Here is a 22,083-nt window from a genome sequence, read left to right as displayed (position 1 = left end):
TCGAAACCCGCGATCTCCAAGGGTCTCCAGTTCTGTATTTGACGAGTGCGATTCCGTGTGTAGCCGCCTTCAACTGCACACACGCAGCATCCAACCACCACCACTCTCTAAGCATCACACCTCGAGGCGCATGCCGGTCCCGGCTGGCTCACGAATGACTTTGAGCTCTGGGCTCACGAATGACTTTGAGCTCTGCGCCTCGGAATTGTCTCCTGAACATTGCATCCAATGTGTAATGTGCGGCAATAAACTGTTTATTATTTTACGGGCTTTTTTGCCCAAGGACGAGTGTATATTGCAGTAAATCTGCAATATTCAAGAAAAACAATTGTTCAGCTCGTGATTATTAATGGCGGGGGGGGGGGGGTTACCCCATGTGGAGTGACGTCACCCGTTAATGGTTATTGGGGAGGGGTGCGGTATGTGGAGTGACGTCACCCGCTCATGATTATTAATGAGGGGAGGGTGCGGCATGTGGAGGGCTCTTTTGCAGTGACGTCACGTACGGATGTAGCAGTGTGCTGCGCATTTATTTTTCACCGTCACTTTCTGTGAAGAAACGTCGTCATATTTGAAGAGACTTTGCGTAATTAATTATTTAATTTTAGCTCGACCTTCCTCTGCGTTAGTGTAAAAATCCACCCGCTCATGAATATTAATGAGGGGGGTGGGCATCATGTGGCGTGACGTCACGCGCGGGACACATTCTTGGCTCATTAAATTAGTAAATGGGTCTCCGTGACCGTCTGTGGTTCTCTGTGCGAGTCTGTGGGTCTCTGTGCGCTGTGGGTCTCTGTGTGAGTCTGTGGGTCTCTGTGCTAGTCTGTGGGTCTCTGTGCGAGTCTGTGGGTCTCTGTGCGAGTCTGTGGGTCTCTGTGCGAGTCTGTGGGTCTCTGTGCGAGTCTGTGGGTATCTGTGCGAGTATGTGGGTCTCTATGCGAGTCTGTGGGTCTCTGTGTGAGTCTGTGGGACTCTGTGCACGTCAGTGGGTCTCTATGTGACTCTGTGGGTCTCTGTGTGAGTCTGTGGGTATCTGTGTGAGTCTGTGGGTATCTGTGTGAGTCTATGGTTCTCTGTGTGAGTCTGTGGGTCTCTGTGCGAATCTGTGGGTCTCTGTGCGAGTCTGTGGGTCTCTGCGAGTCTGTAGGTCTCCGTGCCAGTCTGTGGTTCTCCGTGCGAGTCTGTGGGTCTCTGTGCGAGTCTGTGGGTCTCTGTGTGAGTCTGTGGGTCTCTGTGCTAGTCTGTGGGTCTCTGTGCGAGTCTGTGGGTCTCTGTGCGAGTCTGTGGGTCTCTGTGTGAGTCTGTGGGTCTCTGTGTGAGTCTGTCGGTATCTGTGCGAGTCTGTGGGCCTCTATGTGAGTCTGTGGGTCTCTGTGTGAGTCTGTGGGTCTCTGTGTGAGTCTGTGGGTCTCTGTGTAAGTCTGTGGGTCTCTGTGTGAGTCTGTGGGTCTCTGTGTGAGTCTGTGGGTCTCTGTGTGAGTCTGTGGGTCTCTGTGTGAGTCTGTGGGTCTCTATGCACCTCTGTGGGTCTCTGTGTGAGTCTGTGGGTCTCTGTGTGAGTCTGTGGGTCTGTGTGCGAGTCTGTGGGTCTCTGTGCGAGTCTGTGGGTCTCTGTGCGAGTCTGTGGGTCTCTTTGCGAGTCTGTGGGTCTCTGTGCGAGTCTGTGGGTCTCTGTGCGAGTCTGTGGGTCTCTGTGCGAGTATGTGGGTCTCTGTGCGAGTATGTGGGTCTCTGTGCGGGTATGTGGGTCTCTGTGCAAGTCTGTGGGTCTCTGTGCGAGTCTGTGGGTCTCTGTGCGAGTCTGTGAGTCTCTGTGCGAGTCTGTGGGTCTCTGTGCGAGTATGTGGGTCTCTGTGCGAGTCTGTGGGTCTCTGTGCGAGTCTGTGGGTCTCTGTGCGAGTCTGTGGGTCTCTGTGCGAGTCTGTGGGTCTCTGTGCGAGCCTGTGGGTCTCTGTGTGAGCCTGTGGGTCTCTGTGTGAGTATGTGGGTCTCTGTGTGAGTCTGTGGGTCTCTGTGTGAGTCTGTGGGTCTCTATGTGAGTATGTGGATCTTTGTGTGAGTATGTGGCTCTTTGTGTGAGTCTGTGGGTCTCTGTGTGAGTCTTTGGGTCTCTGTGATAGTCTCTCTGCAAGTCACAGGCTGGGACCATCCACTCGCTCGCCTTGAGAAACCGGTTTAATTGCCGTGGTCGGGCTGGCGGAAACCGGGATTCAATGCCATGAACTCAATCATGACAACACAAAGTTCCCCCGTATAACGCATAAAACCTGTTTAAAGCAAGTGCTGTTAGCGAGCACTCATTTAAGACCGACTTGACCGAGGGGATAATAAGGAAATGGTAAAATATTCGTGAGCGGAAATCTAATTCGGGTCGCCGGGTACACTAACCACTCACAACACGGACTCGCTCACTAAGCCACTCACACGCTGTCACCAACTCACAGTCCCAAACTCACTAACTCACATATCTCACGTACAACAACAGCCGCCATTCGCCATTACATGTGTCGGTGTCATCACCAAGGTGTTTGTGCCAGGATGGGTGCACTTTGAGGCCACGTGAAGTGTCCAAGGCTCACTACTGAGATTAGGTCACGGGACAGACCCAGGTGCCATAGACTGACTGCCTGAGATAACTGACAGATGCACCACCTACACCCCCTACTGTACCAACTTTGTGTTGTAGCCACCCTGCGCTCTGGTCGTTGTTGTGAGCGTTGCTCCTACGCCCCCCGTTGTTGCTGGAGGGCGACTGCCTTCAACTGCCCAGTAGCAGCGTCCTTCACGAGCCTCCACCTCCACAGAGCACGATCTTGACACTGCTGGTACCAGTCATCGGCAAGTCCACTCAGCTCCACATCCTCCCGTACCGTATCAGCTCCATCTCTTCTCCAGCGTGTGCCGCGCCCGTGTACCCCCCCGCCACACCCTCGATCTGGCCAATACAGAAGCTGCTTGGGCAGGCGTTGACTGGGCACGCGGGCTACGTGACCCAGCCAACGCAGCCTCACACACTCACTCAGGAGCTCACACTCACTCAGTAGTAGCACACACACACTCAGTAGCTCACACTCACACTCAGTAGCTCACACTCAGGAGCTCACTCTCAGCAGCTCACACTCACTCAGCAGCTCACACGCACCAACTCCCACAAACGTATCACTCAATGTCCACTCAGGCGCTCACCAGCGCACTCGCTCACTGACCACCACTGCACAGCCGCCAACTGCGAGGACCAGCCAGGACCCTCCTCAAGGAGAGCCACAGGCCTGCGGTGTTTGTTTTCTGGTGGTTTTGGCGGCACGATGTCCGACGTTTTGCACCGCGTCCCGGGGAACTTATTCGGACGCATGAGTTTTGTACCTGAAGAAGCCCCTGGTTCTGCGAACCGGCATTGGCTCGGTAAGGCCTTAATTCAGCAGTGGACTGATCATGGCTAACGATTGTTGGAGGTGTGGTGGTGGTGGTGGTACGTGCCTGCGATGCAACGACTTTGGAGGCAAGGGTTGGTGGACTGCACAGGGATTAGAGAGGTGCTGGCTGAGAGGGGTGGTACTTTTAGATCAGGCGGTGCTGTCCCCACGTTCAGCATGGGGGGTGGGTGCCGGATATTCTCCGGTGGCCTCCCACGCTGAGGGTCCAGACCCTTACTCGGGTTATTGTCGTTTTAGTGGCATTCATGGCTCAGTGCCCCCCTCTCCCCAACTCCTAATGAGGAACTCATTTAATATGCGGCATTACTCAACGATGTTCACATAGATGCACGCAACACTACCCCTAACACTATCCCTAAACCTACCCCTAATCCTTACACTACCCCTAACCCTCACACTAACCCTTACACTACCCCTAACACTATCCCTCACCCTGACACTATTCCTAACCCTGACAGCACCTCAACCCTTTACACTACCCCTGCAGCTGACACGACCCCTATCCATAACACTATCCTTAACCCTTACACTGCCCAAAAATCTACCCCAAATCCTAACACTACATCCAATACTAGCAATAATCATTGCCCTAAGATTAACACTTGCCCGAAGATTAACACTAGCCCTAACCCTGGCCCTAATTTAAAACCACTAACCTAACCCCTGACCCTAACCACAAACCCTAATACTATCTTATACTCCGAACCCTAATCAAACTCTCAAATCCTGAACCCTAACCCGAGCCCTAACCCTTAGCCTAACAACACGACCCCTAACACCAACTCAGAACCATAACCTTAGCCCTACCATATAAACCTAACCCTTCATCCCCAAGGCGGTTAGAACATTATAGCATGGCCTTGATAGAGATGCTCGCAAACAGCCCCTCGACTATGAATCTGCAAGAAGATAGGATCTCTGTCCCTTGCGAGTGTGCGTGAGAGACTGTGAGAGAGTGTAATCATGCGTGGGTGCGCGAGAGCGATGGTATGTGTCTGTGTGTACTGGTCCGTGTGTCGCTGTGTGTACTGATGCGTGTGTGTCGCGATGTGTGGAGCTGTAGTGTAGTGGTTAGCGCGCTGGGCTTAGAACCCAGCGAACCGAGTTCGATTCCCGCTCACGGCCAATAAGTGATGATTATCTGAATCGGTCCTGGGCCTCCCCGAGGTCGACTCAGCCTCAAATAAGTACCTGGTGCGATGTGTAAACATTGCCACTCGGGAAAGAAAGGGGGACGGGCGTGGTGCTGGCCACCCACCCCCTTGTGTGCCGTGCCGGCCTTCATAGGTGCTCGATAACCGCACTTGTCCCACAATTCTGTTAAGGCTATACGGGGGTTCTTTGTCTTTATTTTGTCGGTGCACGTGTGTTTCTGCGTGGCTCTGGGTGTGTGGGTGGCGAGTGACCACACGTACAGATCCTTGAAAGATCTGGACACAGTCCCATCATAAGTGAGCTACTCGAGCAGGCGAGGCAGAGTTGGCTGGGTCACATAGCCCGCATGCCCAAGCAGCTTCTGTTTGGCCGCATAGAGGGGGCTAAATGGGCACGGCATGGGTTCGAGAAGAGATGGACTGCTGTACAGAAGGATCTAATGATGATTGGACTTGCCGATGACCAGTACCAGTAGTGTAAAGATCGGCCTTTATGGAGGAGGCTTATGAAGGATGCTACAACGAGTGGAGCGCGGGGCGGTTAAAGCACAGAAAGGATTCGATTCGAAGCTTTCGTGACTGCAGGAATTACTCCTTGGTTCTTTCGGTAAAGTCACGTAAAAAATCAAATAAGAATACTACGTTTCGATTGCAACACAAGTAACCGTCATCAGGTAAGAATGAATGATAAAAAAACAACATAGTAAACTTAGAAACACAATGATACACGACACAGAGAGCCGGACAACGCAACAGCCAACACCAAACCTGGCTGACCACGCTCCTCCATCCCCGGTCGTCATCAGCTTGTGTTGCGATCCAAACGTCAGAGTCTTTTTGTCATTTTCTTTGAACCTATCTTCTTGACTGTACCGAAAAACCCAAAAAATTTCGAGGACATAATTTCTGTCCGTCTGCTACTTGCTACAGCAGAGGTGTAGGCAAATTTAGCTGGACATACGATACTTATTTATTTAATAGGACAGCTGTGTTGGCGATTGGAGGCAGTCATCCTCCAACAACAACAACGGAGGTGAGAGGAGCGACGCTCACAGCAACGAGCGGATCGCCGCGTGGCTAAAACGCAGCAAGTTGGCACAGTCGGGGTCACAGGTGGTGCATCTGCCGGTCATCTCAGGTGGTGAACTCATTACATTTGGGCCTGTCGCGTGACCTGGCAGAGGACCTTCCACACTTCACGTGGCCTCTAAGTGCACCGAGCTTGGCACAAGCGCCATGGTGACCTCGCCACCACTTAAAGTGGTGAATGTCAGTGAGCATGTGTCAGCAAATGCGTGTTGGTGTAAACGTGTCAGCAAATGCGTGTTGGTGGATACGTGTCAGTATGTTGGTGTGTGGATGTGTTCGTGTTAATGTATTAGTGTGTGGGTGTCAGTGCATGTGTGCACATGCCGTGGGGGGGGGGGGGGTTTAATGCAGCGGTTAGCGCGCTGCGAACCCGGCGACCCGAGTTCCATTCCCGCTCATGGCCAACACCAGCGACGATTATCTGAACAGGTCCTGGCCTCCCATAGGTCGACTTAGCCTCAATTGAGTACCTGTTGTGGTGTGGAAACATCGCCACTCGGGAAACAAAGGTGGCCGGGCGTGGTGCTAGCCACCCCACCCCCTCGTGTGTGCCGTGTTGGCCTTCATAGGCGCTCGCTAACAGCACTTGCCCCAAAAGTATGTATAGGCAATAGGGGGGATCTTTGTCTTGTGTACATGCCTACGTGCGCTACTGCCCTTACAGAAGCATGTTTGTGTCTTTTCCAAGATTCAGACACACTCTTCCACACATACACACAAAATACAAAGATCCCCCGTATAGCCTCAACAGACTATTAAGGCCGAAAAGGCGCACGAGGGGGTGGGGTGGTCAGCACCACGCCAGACCGCCTTTGTCTCCCCAGTGGCGATGTTTACTACGCACCGCACCAGGTACTCATTTGACACACACACATACTCCTCACACACACACCACCGACACACCCTCTCCCCCACACACCCAAGGAGTGAAGCGACACCCTCTCATTCCTGTGGTCTTCGCTGTCTGCCAGGACACCGAGCCGGATGCCAACTCGCTGCAGATGCCCACACAGATACAAACACACAAACACACAGACACAGACACAAACACACAGACGCCCACACAGAGACACAAACACACAGACACAAACACACAGACGCCCACACAGAGATACAAACACACAGACACAAACACACAGACACAAACACACAGACGCCCACACAGAGATACAAACACGGTCCTGTGTGGGGGCGGAGGGGTCCTAGAGCCATAAAGGTTCCATTGGACCCCCCCCCCCTCCACCACGCACATAAAATAAAAGACGAAGACCCCCTGTGTAGCCTATACGCAGGCTGTCGGGGGCAAGTGCTGTTCGTGAGCACCTATCAAAAGCCGGCTAGGAAGCACGAGGGGGTAGGTTACATGCCGCACAAGGTATTTATTTAAGGCTGAGTAGACCTAGGGACAGGCCCAGGACCAGTTCAAATATTCGCCACGGTTGTTGTTATTGAGCGGGAATCGAACTCAGGTCACTGGGTCCGTAGCGCTGCGTGCTAGCCACTGCACCACCAATCCCCGTACAACACCCATGCACGTCTACACACAAAGACAAAGGCCCCCTGTATAGCCTTAACAGACTGTAGGATCAAGTGGTGTTAGCGAGCACCTATGAAGGCCGGCAGATGCTCACACACACATTGACACACGCACACAAGCCCACAACAGCAACAAACAACAGCCATTGAGTGGCGGTGGAATCACCACAGCTGTTGTGCCAGACTAGGTGCACTCTGCAGCTATCAGGGCGAAGTGTGGAATGCTCTTGCAGCTGGCAGGTCACGGGACAGATCCATGCGCTGTGGGTTGACTGACCGAGATGATTGACAGATGCCAACGCAAAAAGGCAGTCACAGAGACAACGTAGCCCACACACACGTGAGTGGGTGACATTGTGCGGCGCTTCTGCAGCCGTCTGGAACGCTCTTCCATCCGATATTAGGATGCCACTGGAGCTTTTAAATCACAAAGATTGAAATTTAATTTCTTGAAAACTGATTTTTGATTTTAGTTTGTTGTCCTTCCCCCGCACTTTCAATCGGCACGTTTGGCTAGATACGGTGCGAAATAAGTTCAAATATGTGGCACATTAGCAATGGACCACGCTTTTAATAAGTCCTTATGTGCTGTGCAGTACATCAATGCACGGGTGTACACCAGCAAGTGATGACTGAGTTGGGCCTGTGGGGGGCTTGGCAGGGTTAATGATTAACCGGACGTGTATACCAGCCACGTGGTTAATGGCGACTCGGTTGCGGATTGCTGTGTGTGGCACGCGTGCTGTTGCATTTTACAGATTAACCACAATAAAGGTGTTTGCCCTCGATGTGGAGCGCCTGCCCACGTCCTTCATTTCGAGTGCGCAACAAATACATGGCGAAACATGCATACTGAGCTCTGTGAAATAGAATTGCCCTGAAGGTGGAAATTCTACCAGTTTCGCGTGGAGTTACGCTGCAAATCAGTGGAACAAAAAAAAAATCACCCGATTACGCACATTTTCAGTAAATGCGTCCCCATTTACACGTAACTCAGCAGGAAGTGATAAACGGTGCGTATGTGCGTTGTGGCGTGTCACAATTTGGAGCGGGAGTGTCGTGGTTAGCGCACTGCGCTACGAACCCAGCGTTCCGAGTTCGATTCCCGTTCACAGCCAACGCCAGTGACGATTATCTGAACAGGTCCTGGGCCTCCCCTGGGTCAACTCAGCCTCAAATGAGTACCGAGAGCGCTGTGTATACATCGCCACTAGGGAGAAAAAGGCGGCCGGGCGTGGTGTTGGCCACCCACCCTCTAGTGTGCCGTGCCGGCCTTCATAGGTGCTCGCTAACAGCACCTGCCCCAACAGCCTGTTAAGGCTACACGAAGGATCTTTGTCTTTGTCTGTATGAATGTGTGTGACGATGTGGAGGAGGAGACTCGTGAAGGACGCTGCTACTGGGCAGTTGGAGGCAGTCACCCGACAGCATCAGCGGAGGGCGGAGGAGCGACGCTCACAACAACGAGCGGAGCGCCGGGCGGATAAGACCACAGCAAGTTGGCACCGTAGGAGGGCACAGCTGGTGGCATCTGTCAGTCATCTCAGTCGGTCAGCCCATGGCAGCAGCTGGGGTCTGCGCTGTAAACTGCCAGCGAGCCTCCTGCACTTCGCGTGTCCTCAAGCTCCACCCAGCCTGGCACAAGCGCCGTGGTGGGCGCACAGCCACTCCGCGGCACGTGTCAAATGGCGGATGTTGTGTAGGGGGAGCGGTGGTGCAGTGGTTAGCGCACTGACCTCGATTCCAACAGGAGCAAGCTATTGATATCAAAACCGTTCTTGGGTCTCTTATAGGTTTACTCGGCCTTAAATGAGTAATGGACATGTAGACCATCAGCATTGGAGAGACAAAGGCGGCCGGGCGTGATTGCTATCCACACAACTCACTAACAGCACTTGCCCCAGCGGTTGGGATGTGTGTGTCTGTGTGTGTCTCTGCCGCAATATAATCCATGTTGGATGATGAATGCTGCTGACGGGGGTAACGAGGATGATGACGTGGATAATCTGTGCTTCGTAATTCCATAATTCCATCTCAGTCCAGGTCCATGACCCGAAAAAAAATGTTCGTTTACCTGCACAGCACATCCAGTATGACCCACGTGCAGTACGACCTCTCGCTATGTCTGTGTCACCCTGTCTGACCAAAACCCCAACCACGCACGTCACTGGCTGCCCGCGCCCATGAGTAGAATTAGCGACAAAAACTCAGGCAGAGTGGATTATGTGGTGGGGGTGGGGAAGGAGGAGGGGAAATAGAGGCAGGACGGATCACCCAGATATCAATCATCTCCACCTCCACAGGTAGACAGCAGCCACTCGCTCCACGTACATCACACTGCTGCACGTGCGTGGAGGATCATGCCACTCGGATGATGATAAATAGTCCACCCCTCTCTCTCTCCACCCCACACCACCCCCGAACAGCACTTGCCCCAGCAGTCAGAAAATGCTCTACTGTGGGGGGGGGGGGGGTCTTTGCCGTTGTTAAACAGTATTTAACCAGACACGTGTCTGTGTATTTTTGTGGTATAAATAGTGGAACAAAGCATGAGCCAGCACACACACACACGCGCGCCTCAACATCACCACCACTCAACGTATAATCAATCAATTTCCTGAAAATATCTAAACAGTCTATGTGGTGGATCGCAGAGCTTGGCCAATTGTTGGTTGGTGTCGCCGGATCAGTGCGTGGCTGCCTTGGTCTGTGGGGTTCTTCCTCAGCGATTATAACACATGCCATTTCCATCAACGACCAAGCGATATATAAAACTACACACTACCACTAACCACTACCACCACTCCCACTACCACCACTAACCACTACCACCACTCCCACTACCACCACTAACCACTACCAGCACACCACCATGAACCACTACCAGCACTAACCACTACCAACACTCCCACTACTACCACCACTCCCACTACCACCACTCCCACTACCAGCACTCCCACTACCACCACTCCCCACTACCAACACACCACCACTAACCACTACCAGCACTCCCACTACCACCACTAACCACTACCAGCAGTACCACCACTCCCACTACCACCACTAACCACTACCAGCACTACCAGCACTACCACCACTCCCACTAACCACTACCACTACCAGCACTACCACTAACCACGACCAGCACTCCCACTAACCACTACCAGCAATCCCATTACCACAAACCACTACCACCACTCTCACGACCACCACTAACCACTACCAGCACTACCACTACCACCACTAACCACTACCAGCACTCCCACTACCACCACTAACCACTACCACCAATACCACTAACCACTACCAGCACTACCACTACCACCACTAACCACTACCACCAATACCACTAACCACTACCAGCACTACCACTACCAACCACTACCAGCACTACCACTAACCACCACCAGCAATCCCATTACCACAAACCACTACAATTACCACCAACCACCACGACAAGTACTACATTTACCACTTCCAGAACCACCACAACCACCTCTACCACAACTACCACTACCACAACCACCACTACAAGCACCACTACAATTACCACAACCACCACCACTACAATTATCACTACCACCACTATAATTACGAATACCATCTCTACAATGATCACTACCACAACCACCACTACAATTACCACTACCATAACCACCACTACTACCACGACTACCACCACTACAATTACCACAACCAACACTACCACCAATACAATTACCACTACTATCACCATCACTACAATTATCACTCCCACAACCACCACTACAATAACCAATTCCACAACCACCACTACCACCAATACAATTACAACTTCGACCACTACCAGCACTAACAATGGTATAATTACTACTGTCACAACTACTGCCAACATTTCCAATGGCAACAGGCAAGTGGGTGAATGTGATTGGGTGAATGTCATCGGGTGAGTGATCGGGTGAGTAAGTGGCTGAGTGAGCAAGTGTGTCAGTTGGTCGTCAAATTATTGAAAAGGCGAGCGAGTGATTGAATGACTGAGCAGGTGAGTGAGCAAGTGGGCAAACAAATGAGCGAATGAATGACCGAATAAGTGAGTGATTCGATAAGTGAGTGGTGGGGTGGTGGGTGAGTTATTGGATGGTGAGTAGGTGGGTGTGGGGGGTGAATGAGTGAGCGAGTGATTGGGTGTGTGGCAGGGTGAGTGAGGCGATGGGCGACTGATTGGGTCACTGGATGAGTGGGGGGGGTGATCGAGAGGGTTGGTGATTGGTTGGTTGGGTGAGTGAGCGGGAGTTAAATGAATGAGCGCGCGGGTAGGGGGGGGCGAGTGGGGGGGGGGCGAGTGGGGGGGGGGGGCGAGTGGGGGGGGGGGGCGAGTGGGGGGGGGGGGCGAGTGGGGGGGGGGGGCGAGTGGGGGGGGGGCGAGTGGGGGGGGGGGGCGAGTGGGGGGGGGGGGGCGAGTGGGGGGGGGGGCGAGTGGGGGGAGGGCGAGTAGGGGGAGGGGGCGAGTGGGGGGAGGGGCGAGTGGGGGGGGGGGGCGAGTGGGGGGGGGGGCGAGTGGGGGGGGGGGGGCGAGTGGGGGGGGGGCGAGTGGGGGGGGGGGCGAGTGGGGGGGGGGGGCGAGTGGGGGGGGGGGCGAGTGGGGGGGGGGGCGAGTGGGGGGGGGGGCGAGTGGGGGGGGGGGCGAGTGGGGGGGGGCGAGTGGGGGGGGGGGCGAGTGGGGGGGGCGAGTAGGGGAGGGGCGAGTAGGGGGGGGCGAGTAGGGGGGGGGCGAGTAGGGGGGGGGGCGAGTAGGGGGGGGGGCGAGTGGGGGGGGGCGAGTGGGGGGGGGCGAGTAGGGGGGGACGAGTAGGGGGGGGCGAGTAGGGGGGGGGGCGAGTAGGGGGGGGGCGAGTAGGGGGGGGGGGGCGAGTAGGGGGGGGGGCGAGTAGGGGGGGGGGGGGCGAGTAGGGGGGGGCGGGCGAGTAGGGGGGGGGGCGAGTAGGGGGGGGGGCGAGTAGGGGTGGGGGGGGGCGAGTAGGGGGGGGGGCGAGTAGGGGGGGGGCGAGTAGGGGGGGGAGGCGAGTAGGGGGGGGGGCGAGTAGGGGGGAGGGGCGAGTAGGGGGGGTGAGTAGGGGGGTGGAGGCGCGCGAGTGGGTGGGGAGGTAAGCGAGTGGTGGTCAAGTGAGTGGGGGGGGGCATTGGGGGTGAGTGGGGGGGGCATGAGGGGTGAGTGGGGGGGTGGGAGGGCATGGGGGTGAGTGAGGGGTGTGGGGGGCATGGGGGTGAGTGAGTGGGGGGGTGAGTGAGCGGGGGTGGGGGTAAGTGGGGGGGGGTAAGTGGGGGGGGGTAAGTGGGGGGGGTAAGTGGGGGGGGGGGTAAGTGGGGGGGGGGGTAAGTGGGGGGGGGGTAAGTGGGGGGGTAAGTGGGGGGGGTGAGTGGAGGGGGGCATGGGGATTGAGTGAGTGGGGGGGGCATAGGGGTGGATGATTGGGGGGTGGGTGAATGAGAGCGTGGGGGGGGCGAGACTCATGAGTGAGTGGGAGGGGTGACAACGTGAAGCGATGGCTGCTGTGCCTGGGGGTGTGTGTGTGTCTGCGTGTGTGTGTGGTGTGTGTGTGTCTGTGTGTGTCTGTGTGTGTGTCTGTGTGTGTGTCTGTGTGTCTGTGTGTGTGTGTCTGTGTGTGTCTGTCTATGTGTGTGCCTGGGAGTGTGTACGAGTCACGTAACGGCGCGAGAGGCGGCCATGATGGACTGTTGCAAGGTCACGGAGGAATAGGAACCGCAGAGGTCACCACACGCGCCGCTCTCCCCCACATGCCGTCCCGTGAGCAGTCATCATCATCACCAATCACCACCATCATCACCACCAATCACCATCAATCATCACCAATCACCACCATCATCACCAATCACCACCATCATCACCAATCACCACCATCATCACCAATCACCATCATCATGATCGATTCACCGCTGGATGAAGCCCCCCCCCCCAAGCCTCTCTCGCGAGACGCTGCCATTCAACGACGATCCACTTCGCCGCTCCATCTCCGCGCAGGAGGTGCCCTTCGGCTGCGTGCACCTCGCCATTAATATAATAAATATTAATACAAGGCGCTCACTCTACCATCAAGGAATCTCGTGTTACAGGAAGGCTGCGGCTACCATGGGGAGGTTTGGCCATAAATTCCGCGCACAAATACCGAGGGTTTCAGCTGCCCCCTCCGTGTGCGCGAGAAAGCCGAGGACCACAGAGGAGGAGTCGGGAACCACCACCATCGCGTACAAAGACAAAGATCCCCCAAGAACGCACAGGCTACACGGACTGTCGGGGGCAAGTGCTGTTAGCGAGCACCTATTAAGGCCGGCACGGCGTGGTGTGGGTGGCCAACACCACGCCCGGCCGCCTTTGTCTCCCCAAAGCTGATGCTTACACACAGCGCCAGGCACTGTTGCTCATGTGTGGCTGAGTCGATCTAGGGAGTGTTCAAATTCAGTAATCACGTAGCAATGGGGGTGTGTGTGTGTTACATCATGTGGCGTCCTGATGCAAGCCATCACACACACAAAGACGAAAGAACCCCAACCTCGTGTAGCCTGCACAGACTGTAGGGGAAAGTACTGTTAGAGTGGAGCAGCTGATGTCGGTGCGTGGTGCAAACCAGCCACGCCCGGCCGCCTTTATCTCTCTCCCCAGCGTGTGTCTTCTTTTCAGAATCGGTTACCGGTTTACGAAAGTCGGACACCTGTGATCGTTTCATAGAATCGATAACCGGTTCTGAAAGTCATAAACCGGTAACCGTTTTCAGGAGAATGTTTACGAACTCACGAACATGGATTATTGTTTCTTTTCACGGGGGTTAGCGGCGCACTGCGCCGCTAACCCCCGCTGATGGCTGATGGCCTCCAAATATCGGTGACAAATCTGTTGAACCAGGTCCTGGACCTCCCCTAGGTCGACTCAACCTTAAGGGGAGTAGTACCTGGTGCGATGTGGGAAACGTCAGCACTGGGGAGACAAAGGCGGTCAGGTGCGGTGCTAACCATCCCCAACGATCTTCAAAGGTGCTACTCACTAATACATCACTTGCCCCAGCAGCGTGTTAGAGGCTACACTGGGGAGCTGTGGCTGTGTGTGCGTGAGGAAGCGGCGTGCATTAGTAATGAGGAACCGCTCGCTTCCCTGACGTCACTGAGCCTGCATCAATACAGTGCCTCTATTAATACCCATAGTTACACACACACACAGACACACACAGAGACACACACAAACACAGAGACACACACACAGACACACACACACAGAGACACAGACTCACACACACACAGAGACACAGACACACAGAGACACAGACTCACACACACAGAGACACAGACTCACACACACACAGAGACACAGACTCACACGCACACAGAGACACACAGACACACACACACAGAGACACACACACAGAGACACACACACACACAGACACATAGAGACACATACACAGAGACACACACACAGACACACACACACAGATACACACACAGAGACACACACACAGACATATACACAGACACACACAGAAACAGACACACACACAGACACACACAGACACACAGAGACACACAGACACACAGAGACACACACACACATAGACACACACATAGACACACACACACACAGAAACAGACACACACACAGACACACACATAGTCGACACCCGAACACTGCAGTATACACACAGTAGCATTAGCCTCGCCCTATCCACTGCTGGATGAACCCGCATACACAGTACGCCCCCATTCATACTGAACATTATGTATACACACCCTGACATTCACACACAGATACACAGACAAAGATACCCCTATGGACTTAATAGTATTGGGGCAAGTGCTGTTCGCGAGCACATATGAAGGCCGGCATGGCCGCCTTTGTCTCCCCACTGCTGATTATTACACACTGCAGCAGGTATTCATTTGAGGCGGAGTCGATCTAGGGGAGGCCCACGATCGGTTCAGACAACCGGCACACGCCCTGACATTCAGGCACATCCAACACATTCGTGAATAACACTGCGGGCTGAAATAGAAACATAATATATGACGCTTCGGGCAATGAGCCTTCTTCATAGCACGCATTTGACGCACAAAGATAAAGATCCCCCGTATAGCCTGCACAGACTGTTGGGGCAAGTGCTGTTCGCAAGTAGCAGCACTTATGAAGGCAGACACGGCACACGAGGGGGTTGGTGGCCAGCACCACACCCGACCGCCTTTGTCTCCCCCGTGGCGGTTTACCCACCGTACCAGGTACTCATTTGAGGCCGAGTCGACCTAGGGGAGCCCCATGGCCGTGAGCGGGAATTGAACCCAGGTGGTGGGGTTCATCGCGCGCCCACTGCTACACTCGCCGTGCTTATCAGAGGTGCGCAGATGACACAAAGATAAAGTCAGCGACACACACACACACTGACTGACAAGCAGACATACAACCAATCACACAGCCACGCACAGCCACACACCCCGACTTCCATGTTCCCAGACACACACAGCGAAATTCACAGCCGCAGACGAATCCTCACCTTCTTCCCCACATCGTCAAACTGCTCCGTGAAGTAGTAGGCGATGAGGTGCGAGAAAATGATCATGGTGCCTCGCTCCTGCTGCTGTTGCTCCTGCTGCTGTTCCTGCTGCTGCTGCTACTACTGACTCCTCTCGTCTCCTGTTCCTGCTACTGCTGCTACTACTGACTCCTCTCGTCTCCTGTTCCTGCTACTGCTCCTGTTGCTGCTGCTCCTGCTGCTGCTCCTGCTGCTGTTCCTGCTGCTGCTTCTGCCGGCTGGAGCGGATGAATGAGTGCGCACTCCCTCCCCCTCTCTCTCCTGCTCCCCGTGCATGGCCCCACCCACCGCTGCTCCACCCTCTCCCTTCATCTCGCTCCTCTCTCTCCCTCCATCTCCTTCTCACAGTCACACACTCAACCCTCTCACGCTCCCCCTCGCGCACCCACGACTCGCCTATCCACACAGCTACGCTGCCAAGACAAAGTTCTCTCCCCCCCCTGCATCCTCCCTTGGCGCATGTTCCGTGAGCCAGAAGCAGCAGCACCGATGAAGGTCGCCAGGGCGCACGAGGGGGTGGGCAGCACCACGCCCGGCCGCCTTCGTCTCGGTCATCGGCGAGGCTCCTCCGGCAGCCGAGGCTGGGGTCACGGAGCCCGCGTGCCCAGCCACCGCGTGCCCAAGCGGGCGTGGCACGGGTTAGAGAAGAGATGGAGTGATGTGGTACAGGAGGATGTGGAGCTGAGTGGACTTGCCAATGACCGGTACCAGCCGTGCCAAGATCGCCCTCTGCGGAGGAGGCTCGTGAAGGACGCTGCTGGGATGTTGGAGGCAGTCGCCCTCCGACAATTGACGACCGAGCGACGCTCACAACAACGGTCGGAGCGCCGGGCGGATAAAACGGAGCGCGTTGGCACAGTAGGGGGTACGGGTGGTGCATCTGCCAGTCAGCTCGGTCAAACCATGGCACCTGGGTCTGTCCCGTGATCTGCCAGCGAGCCGTACACACTGCATGCGGTCTCGAAGTGCACCTAACCTGGCACAAGCGCCGTGGTGACATCGGCACTTGTGGCGAACGGCTGCTGTTGTTGCGTTCGCGTGTGTCTAAGAGTTTATCACCCGCGTGTCTGTTGATCAGTTTAAAACATGCCGGTGCCGCACCTGGGACTGCACTCTGCTGGTCGTCATTCCGCCCCAGACGCACAACGCAGGGCATCAGCTGCCTTCTTCCTCTTCTTACCTATGCATGTTGAACTTCTTTCGCACCGCACGTAGCCAACCGTGCTAATTGGAGGTGCGCGGGAAGGACAATAAACTTACAACACAAAAAAGCAGTTTCAAAGAAATGAGTTTTCAACCTATGGCGGATGTCGATACGACAATTTCACATTCAGGTGGTTATCAAGTCAGACAACCGCGACAGGAGCGTAGTCACAAACCGAACCTCTCCATAATAAAGGCTCAGTCTTTTGTTATGCAGTCTATTCATAGTCTCAAACCGCACCTTACCATAATAATAAAGAGTGGGCCATCCCTGCCCCCCCCTTCAACCATTATATATACGCAGTGGTATCTCCTGTAATCTCTCATTTACTTGACACAGCTGTCGGGCTGTGACGGTTCCACCTGAAGACGGAAGCTTGTGTTGCTTCCGAAACGTCGTGATTTTTATTTTTTATTTTATTTTTATTAATTTGAATTTTTTACCTACGTGACTTTACCGAAAAAACCTAAGAATAGGAGTATCGTTGTGATGTCTCCTTCGTATTGTGTGGATAGTGGCTTTGCGTCGTTACACGTCGTCTGTGGTGGATGACCAGTCGCACAATGAACAGCACCAGCTGTGACTGGCGTGGACACGCGCGAGTATCCAGACTTCGCACTGCCCTCTTGTCACCTGAACCCCACTGAACAGATTTATTCCCGAAAAACCCTAACCCTGGAGATACAACACATCGCTCACGTGCTGGTAGAAAATGTCGCAAACTGATTCAGCAATTTTCCAGCTTCACACGATCTGTCCCCCCGCGTAAAAAAATACAAGCAATTTTAGTTGTATGCATCCCATCAGCCACACACAGTATTCTGGGCGAAGTCTGCTCATTTAATGATATGCATCCTCCATAAATACGCGATTGATTGTGTTGTGTATTAAATATATTTTCATCGAACTAGGACTCGGATATAACACACCAGATTAACAGTATTGGTTACGTATGCCTGGTTTTGCTGACGAGACACTGAATTTGAAAACCAGTCCTTGTGTAACTCTTGAGTGTTTGTGGTAGGCTATGGGTCTCTATGTAATTGTATGGTGGTAGTCTATGGTTATTCGTGGTAGTCTATGGGTCTGCGAGACCAAGGGTCTTTGATGTCTATCCAAGTCTGTCCGTGAGTCAATTGGAGCATGCCTGGCGTGCCATTGCACAAGGAATTAAATTCCTCCTGTTACCGTGCCCCTGATGCATTTGCACCGACTGCACACTGGATAGCTATACCAGTGGTGAGATATGTGTGTGTGTGTGAATGCGATACTCTGGGAAGTGATGAGAGATTAAGGCGAATAGGTTCAGGAGAAATGTGATCAGACCAGTCTCACCGTGGGCCTGCGATCAAGTCTGGGTTTCACGGCCATGGGAGGCTGTGTGGGATCTGTGGGAGAACCGCACCCAGACGCTACGGCCACTCCTTCATTCAGGCAGTAACGCCTCTCCCGTCTCAGCACTCGTTTTCAATACAGTCCTCCTACATTGGAATGTTGGGACAATCACTTTTTTAGTTTTTATTTGAGCGTTGCTTTGTGTGCGGGTAAATGGAAAACCTGTACAACACTCAACAATTCACAAAGGTGGCTTCACGACCCCCTCCCCCCACTTGCTGTACTGCCATCTCGTGGCCGGCCACCACCTCGCAGCACATCTTCACCCTCCTGCCTTCGGGATTGTGAAAAGCTGCACTCCACTCCCGATTTTGTGGGAAGACTAGCACCCACCACCATAGAAAAGTGGAATTTCCACCAACTAAATTGAGCAGCACCCAGATAGTCAGAAAGAGTTGAGTCTGAGGTTAAATGTGTACACATCGTATATTTAATCAAATTTCTCTCTAGCCGGTTACAATTATACATGTCTGGGCAGCAAGCACAGACTCAAAAGCATCAAAACCTGCAATTTAATTACGATCATCACCACCATTATCGTCATCGTCGTCATCTACACCATCATGCAATTATCGCATGGGTCTACACGGCTCAAGAGTATCGCAGATTCCGGACCAGTCCCACAGCATCCCCCAGACACCTCCACACTGCGGCCATCATGGCCACGATTGGCCCTAGAGGCACCCCGGACACTAGGCCAAGGCCTCCACTGGAGGCTTGCCACTGCGTAAACTAGGCCTGGGTTTAAATTGTCTGAGCCAGCCCGATGCTAATAGTTGACGCAGCCAGGCCTAGACTAAAATGTATTAAACCTGAGCTTACTTTAATTTATTAAAGCAGGCCTAGAATGGAATATATTAAACCTTGGCTAGTCTAGAATTGACGAATCCAGACCAATGCTATAACTGACTAAACCAGACCGTGGCTAGAATAGACGAAACCACGCCTAATACTCCACTGCCTAAACCAGACTCCGGCTAGAACTGACTTAAGCAGGCCTAGGCGAGAATTGAATAAACCAGGTCTAAGTGTGCACTGCCTCAAACTAAACCAGGGTGCGGCTAGAATAGACTTAACACGCCTAGATCTGTACCAACTAGATCAGGGGTCTGCAACCTGCGTGCGGCTCTTTAAGTGACTGCTTCGTGACGTTATTTATGAACCACTGTCTCTTGTATTCACCACGTGCATTGCGGGTCTTCAAATAGAGATTTTTGTTGCTACCGAATTCTTGTTATTTTGGTTGCCGACCTCCCTGGACTAAACCAACCCTGGGCCCAAACTGACCAACCCAGACCAGGCCCCTCTCCCATGTGGAGGCCTCCCTCCCTCACTCCTCACCATGGCCATGGTGTCCCTCCAAGCGACGAATCGATGGGCTTGGTGAGAAACCCATTTGGTTAATTTCCCTTTCAGTTTTTTTTCTCTCTCCTCCATGCTCAATTGCACAAAAATACTTAAGGTTGAAATTTCCCATTGGCTCCTATTTTTAATCAGTGTCAAATTAGGGAGATGATCACCTAAGTTATTGAAAGCAACTACCCCCTGAGCCAAGTAGTCCCAGGGCTCTAAGGGTGCCGAGTGTCCACTGCTAGATAACAATAAAAATAATTACCATCATAATACTGCACATTTAAAGCTTGAGACGCAAAAGCAGAGGGCCCAGTGAGGCCCAGTGAGGCCAGGGTGAGACCTCAATGCCCGATGAGCCTTCATCTCAGACCAGGAGCACAGTGCGGGGAGACCCGGCTGTCGTAAGCACAGGGAATGGCAATGCCGTCACTGCACTGGGCCTGACCCCAACCCCGAGCATGGAGGCAGGAGTGGGCCTCGTCCAAATGGCTCCAATGGGCCTGATCACAGCTCTAACAGCATTCTGTGGCAGCTCTCATCTCTGCGATGCGTTTTCGGGTCGTACCGTGCTTTGTTCTGCACGGTGCCCGACGTTTCACTCCGGGTACTGGCAGCTTCTTCGTGGAACTGAATTGAACCCTCAGGAGCGGGTTCCTTGCCCTAGCTTGACAAAAATCTTTCACAAGATGCGACCTGAATGAGTCTAACCCTAACCCTAACAATACCAGGCCTGACACGGGTGTTACAGGTACAGCCCGTTTTTGTCAATCCACTGCTGGATCTGCGTAGAGGGCAAGACTTGATCTCCGTGTGAGCCGGTCCTACTAGGGAGGTCTGGGAGGAGGAGTGGGGAGGGTGGGGTGTCTGTGAGGAAGGGGACTGCAACTATCACTGGAGGGTTTCAGGTCGAACCCCCAAGTCCCGGTAGATTTCCTTCAGGATGAGCAGAGAAGTGTCCTCAGACTCCCTGTGCGCATGCAGAGAGACAAAGACAAAGATCCCCCATTATTGCCTTTAACAGACTGTAGGGGCAAGTGCTGTTAGCGAGCAGCACCTATGAAGGCCGGCACGGCACATGAGGGGGTGGGTGGCCAGCACCACACCCGACCGCCTTTGTCTCCCCAATGTTGATGTTGAGACACCACACTAGGTATTAACTTGAGGCTGTGTCGACCTAGAGGAGGCCCAGAACCGGATCAGATATATTGTCACTGGTGCTGGTCGTGAGCAGCAATCGAACTCGGGACGCCGGATTCGTAGCGCAGCATGCTAACCGCTACACTATCATTCCCCGGACACACAGTGACACACACATGAGTGACACACACGCAGAGTACAAGTACACAGCCACATGACTGCAGAGCAAATATATGTGTGTGTGTGTGTGCTAGAGTGAGCGAGTACCAGTAGCACAGGTGGGACTGCAGAGCAAACAGGTACTCGTTGAAGCTCTCGATGGGCTTCTCCTGCAGCACGTAGTCCACGCGCCGCCCACCGTTCAGCGCCCCGACGCGCAGGCTCGTCAGCGTCGGGGATGGTGGTGGCTCTCCCTCATCGGGGGACTTAGCTAGGGTACACGCACGCAGGGGAACACGCGCAGGGGGTACACGCAGCAGTAAGCAGGGGTACACAATTTTAATATCAGGGCTCTAGGACACATTCGACCACTATTGAGTCGTGCCAACAAAGTGGCGTGTAACCATAGTATCGACAAGGCTCGGTTATTGAAACTCCCTACTCTACGAGACGTCTGGTAAAAACATTATCAAGCTGCAGTGTGTACAACATTCTCTGGCACGTGTTGTGACGGACACTACAAGATCCGACCATGTCTGTCCAGTGCTCGCTGAGCTGCATTGGCTTCCGGTTTGTGTGTTTCTCTTGCACTCATTACACACAAAGTGTTTGCCACAAATGAACCACAATACCTTGCTGATCTCAAGGAGCATAAACCACTACGCGAACTCCAGTCATCCGGCTGTTGGCAAACCATCGAACAGAGACACATCATGTGTTTTCAGATGTGCTTCTGCGGCCGTCTGGAACGCTCTTCCTTCTAATATTAGGAAGTCACTGGAGCCGTGCACTTTTAGATCTATATTGAAAACTCATTTATTTTTAACGACTTTTTGTGTTTAATTTGTTGTCCTTCCCCCGCATCTCCGATTATCACGGTTGGATATGCACGGTGTGACAGAAAGAAGAGCGTTCCAGATGGCCACAAAAGCGCATCTGAAAGCGCGCGATGCGGTGATGGTGAAAGCCACTGCTGCAAGGATGACTGGAGTTCGCGTGATGGTTTATGCTCCTTGACGAGATCAGCAAGGTATTGTGGTAAGCACTTTGCT

At 53.7% G+C, this 22,083-nt stretch overlaps 2 protein-coding genes across 2 annotated transcripts in view; both read right to left on the bottom strand.

Annotated features, from left to right (window-relative positions):
* Nucleotides 1–16,034, bottom strand: part of LOC144728157 (hexokinase-1-like) — a 50,940-nt gene extending 34,906 nt beyond the window's left edge. Inside the window, exon 1 of the mRNA XM_078607487.1 lies at nt 15,745–16,034. Coding sequence (XP_078463613.1) covers nt 15,745–15,810 — 66 coding nt within the window. The 5' untranslated portion in view covers nt 15,811–16,034. The remainder of the gene's footprint in view (nt 1–15,744) is intronic.
* Nucleotides 16,035–18,789: 2,755 nt separating this feature from the next.
* Nucleotides 18,790–22,083, bottom strand: part of LOC144728155 (triacylglycerol hydrolase DDHD2-like) — a 39,403-nt gene continuing 36,109 nt past the window's right edge. The window contains 2 exon segments of the mRNA XM_078607486.1: nt 18,790–20,702; nt 21,140–21,302. Coding sequence (XP_078463612.1) covers nt 20,624–20,702; nt 21,140–21,302 — 242 coding nt within the window. The 3' untranslated portion in view covers nt 18,790–20,623.

This window comes from Lampetra planeri, chromosome 27 (genome assembly GCF_965212315.1).
Source record: "Lampetra planeri chromosome 27, kcLamPlan1.2.h2, whole genome shotgun sequence".
Lineage (NCBI taxonomy): Eukaryota > Metazoa > Chordata > Hyperoartia > Petromyzontiformes > Petromyzontidae > Lampetra > Lampetra planeri.
Note: the sequence above shows the minus strand (reverse complement) of the source record. Positions and strands in the feature narration are given on the sequence as shown.